At 43.8% G+C, this 2825-nt stretch overlaps 1 protein-coding gene across 1 annotated transcript in view; it reads left to right on the forward strand.

Annotated features, from left to right (window-relative positions):
* Window positions 1-2825, forward strand: part of LOC103606343 — a 34593-nt gene that overhangs the window by 30532 nt on the left and 1236 nt on the right. The window contains exon 5 of the mRNA XM_008590957.1: window positions 1360-1478. Coding sequence (XP_008589179.1) covers window positions 1360-1478 — 119 coding nt within the window. The remainder of the gene's footprint in view (window positions 1-1359; window positions 1479-2825) is intronic.

Consider the following 2825-nt stretch of genomic DNA (forward strand, 5'->3'; position numbering starts at 1 on the left):
CTGTGCTTTACCACAGTTAGGCTCCTACCCTTCCACAGACACTGGGGAGAAAGGGGTGCTATTTTCCTCAATATTTATATTTCTAAGACATGGATCCAGTCCTAAGGGCTGGCCAGTTGCTCAGCTGGTTAGAGCAGCAGTGTTGATAACACCAAGGTCAAGAGTTCAGATCCCCATACCAGCCAGTTGCACAAAAAAGAAAGAAAAGAAAAGAAAAACGTCCTGGGACGTAAAGCTGGCAGGAGGCTTATTTAACTTTTAAAAAGATTTGCATACATTTCCAAGAGACAGAGACTTACAATAAGTTTTCTAAAGTAAATGCTTTAAGAAAAGGGGAGGGAGAGTCTCTATATAAATTTTCAACAGTAAGAATTAATTTTTTTTCTTTTTCAATTTGAATTTACCTTTATGCTGGTAATGTTCTATTTTTTGATTTGGGACTAGTTTAGACAGGTATGTTTACCTGTGAAAATTTGAGTTTTTCTGAGTGTAATGCTGTTAAATTAAAAAGACAAGGGAAAGAATGTTGGTAAAAACAAACAAACAAGCAAAAAAAACCCAGACTTATGCACCACATTAGTTTTGAAATGAGGAAGTGACACGGTCAGGTCTGAGTTTCAGGAAGATCCTTCTAGTATCCACGAGGGAGATGGATTGAGGGAAACAAAGCCCTGGGTAGGAGGCTGATGCGATGATCAAGAGGAGAGTGATGAGGCTGGAGATGAAGAGGAGAGGCGGTCTGGTGTGAGATCTGGAAAGTTCCGATGGCCCTCGGTGTGAGATCTGGAAAGTTCCGATGGCCCTCTGTATACCTGGGTTCTGCATCTGCAGATTCAACCAACTGTGAATTGAAAATATTCAGAAAAAACAACAACAATAAAAATAATACAAATAAAAAACAATACAATATAACAACTATTTAAATAACGTTTACATTGTACTAGGTACTAGAAGTATCCTAAAGGTGATTTAAAGTATATGGGAGGATGTGCATAGGTTATTTGCATGTAGGTTATAAGCAAATAATACACCATTTCACATTAGAGACTTGAGCATCTGCAATTCTGGTATCCTTGGGTGGTCTTGGAACCAATCCCCCATGAACACGGAGGGATGACTGTACAAGGGTCAGACAGACATGGTTATGTTTTGGATGTGAGGAGTGAGAGAGCTAAAAAAAATTTATTAATTATTCATCTGGGATAGTGGAGGAAGATGGAGGCAGCCAACAACAGCAGAGGGTGGAGACCGGCATCTCCCTCTAGGAGGCATGTGAAGATGGGATTCGGAAATGGCAGGAATTTCTAGGACAGAAAGGGAATGCCATTGCTGTAAGTCTTCTTCATTGGTTCTCTCCAGTTAAGCCTTTCCCAGCTACCGCCCCTCCCAAGAAACTGAGGAGAAACAGTTGGAACTTTTGGAAATGTGCCTACATGATGATGACCTTCTTATTTGTGTCCTACAATAAAGGAGACTGGGTAAGAAGGAGGCAGCACTCCAGGGTGCTTTTTTACCCAAGAAGGGAAGAGGGAAAAGGGAGGAGGGACAAAGTCAGAGGAAGGAGCAAGAGAAGTGGGTATAGGAGGAGAGAAAAAGGGAGCCTAGGAAGTACGAAGCATGTGAAGGCAGGAGAGGTCTAGAGCCCTTTCTGTAAAACATTCCCTTTCTCTCCCTCTCTCTGATTCTCTCTCCTCCCTTCCTCCCTTCCCTTCCTGCCCTCTTCCTTCCTTCCTTCCTTCCTTCCTTCCTTCCTTCCTTCCTTCCTCCATCCCTCCCTCCCCTAGGCTGGGATAAAAGCCATTCCCTTCTGCACTTAACACAGCCCCAGAATTTTCTATGTAATACTATCGCTCATTCTCTCTCTCTCCCCATCTTTTTCTCTCTCTCTCTTCCTCATATAAAGGAGGTTCTTAAAGACCAAGTTTTTTGCTGGTTGCTGGCAACTCTGATGAATAAGCTACTTTCGAGCAGGTCATAATTTTGTAAGGCAGACAGAGAACAAAAGAGACGACCAGATCACAGGGGCCTAGTATTTCTTAGGAACCTCTGGGGCTGTGTTAGCACAGGAGGTGGTGGCTTTCACTCTAGCTTAGGGGAAGGCTGGGCTCATGGAAGTCTTCCTGAAGGAGATGACACTTCCACTCTGTCTTAAGGATAGGTTGCAATGAGCCTATTGAAGAGAGGAGGAAGGGAAAAGCACTCCAGGAAAAGGAAATGTCATGTGAAAAGGCTCAGAGATATGACATAGGGAAAGATTCAAGGAATGGCAAGTAGTCATTCATTCATTTCCTCAAACATTTATGTGTGTAGCAGGCCCTATGCTAGATGTTGGGGAATCAGAGGACAACAAAACCCACAAGGCCCCTGAGCCCATGGGGCTCACATGATAGGGGCAGGACAGGAAGGAAATGAGCAGAAACCTCCAAAAAAAGGAACTAAATCAGGATGACACAGAGCATGTGAGGAAGTGGGCTGCTTTACCTGGGGGAGTGATATCTGGATGGAGACATGAGTGGGTAGAAGGAGACTGCCTTGAGAACCGCTTGGGGACAACTATTATGAGCAAAGCAAACATGAAAGGCAGACTCCAAGGCAGAAAAGGCACCATGCACCTTACAGAAATAAAGGAAATCTATGTGATCTGAGAGGGACAGAGAGGGTCCAGATCAAGCAGATAATGGCTAGAAGGAAGCATTGATTCTATGTTCGGTGGAGATTTTGCCAAGATCTGACTTGGGTTATGAAAGAATTACTCCAGGTGACATGTGTGGAGAGCCAGTTGGAATCAGGGCATGAGTGGGAACAGACAGCCTGAGAGAAGGAGG

The sequence above is a fragment of the Galeopterus variegatus genome, unplaced genomic scaffold (genome assembly GCF_000696425.1).
Source record: "Galeopterus variegatus unplaced genomic scaffold, G_variegatus-3.0.2 Scaffold6505, whole genome shotgun sequence".
In the NCBI taxonomy this organism is placed as follows: domain Eukaryota; kingdom Metazoa; phylum Chordata; class Mammalia; order Dermoptera; family Cynocephalidae; genus Galeopterus; species Galeopterus variegatus.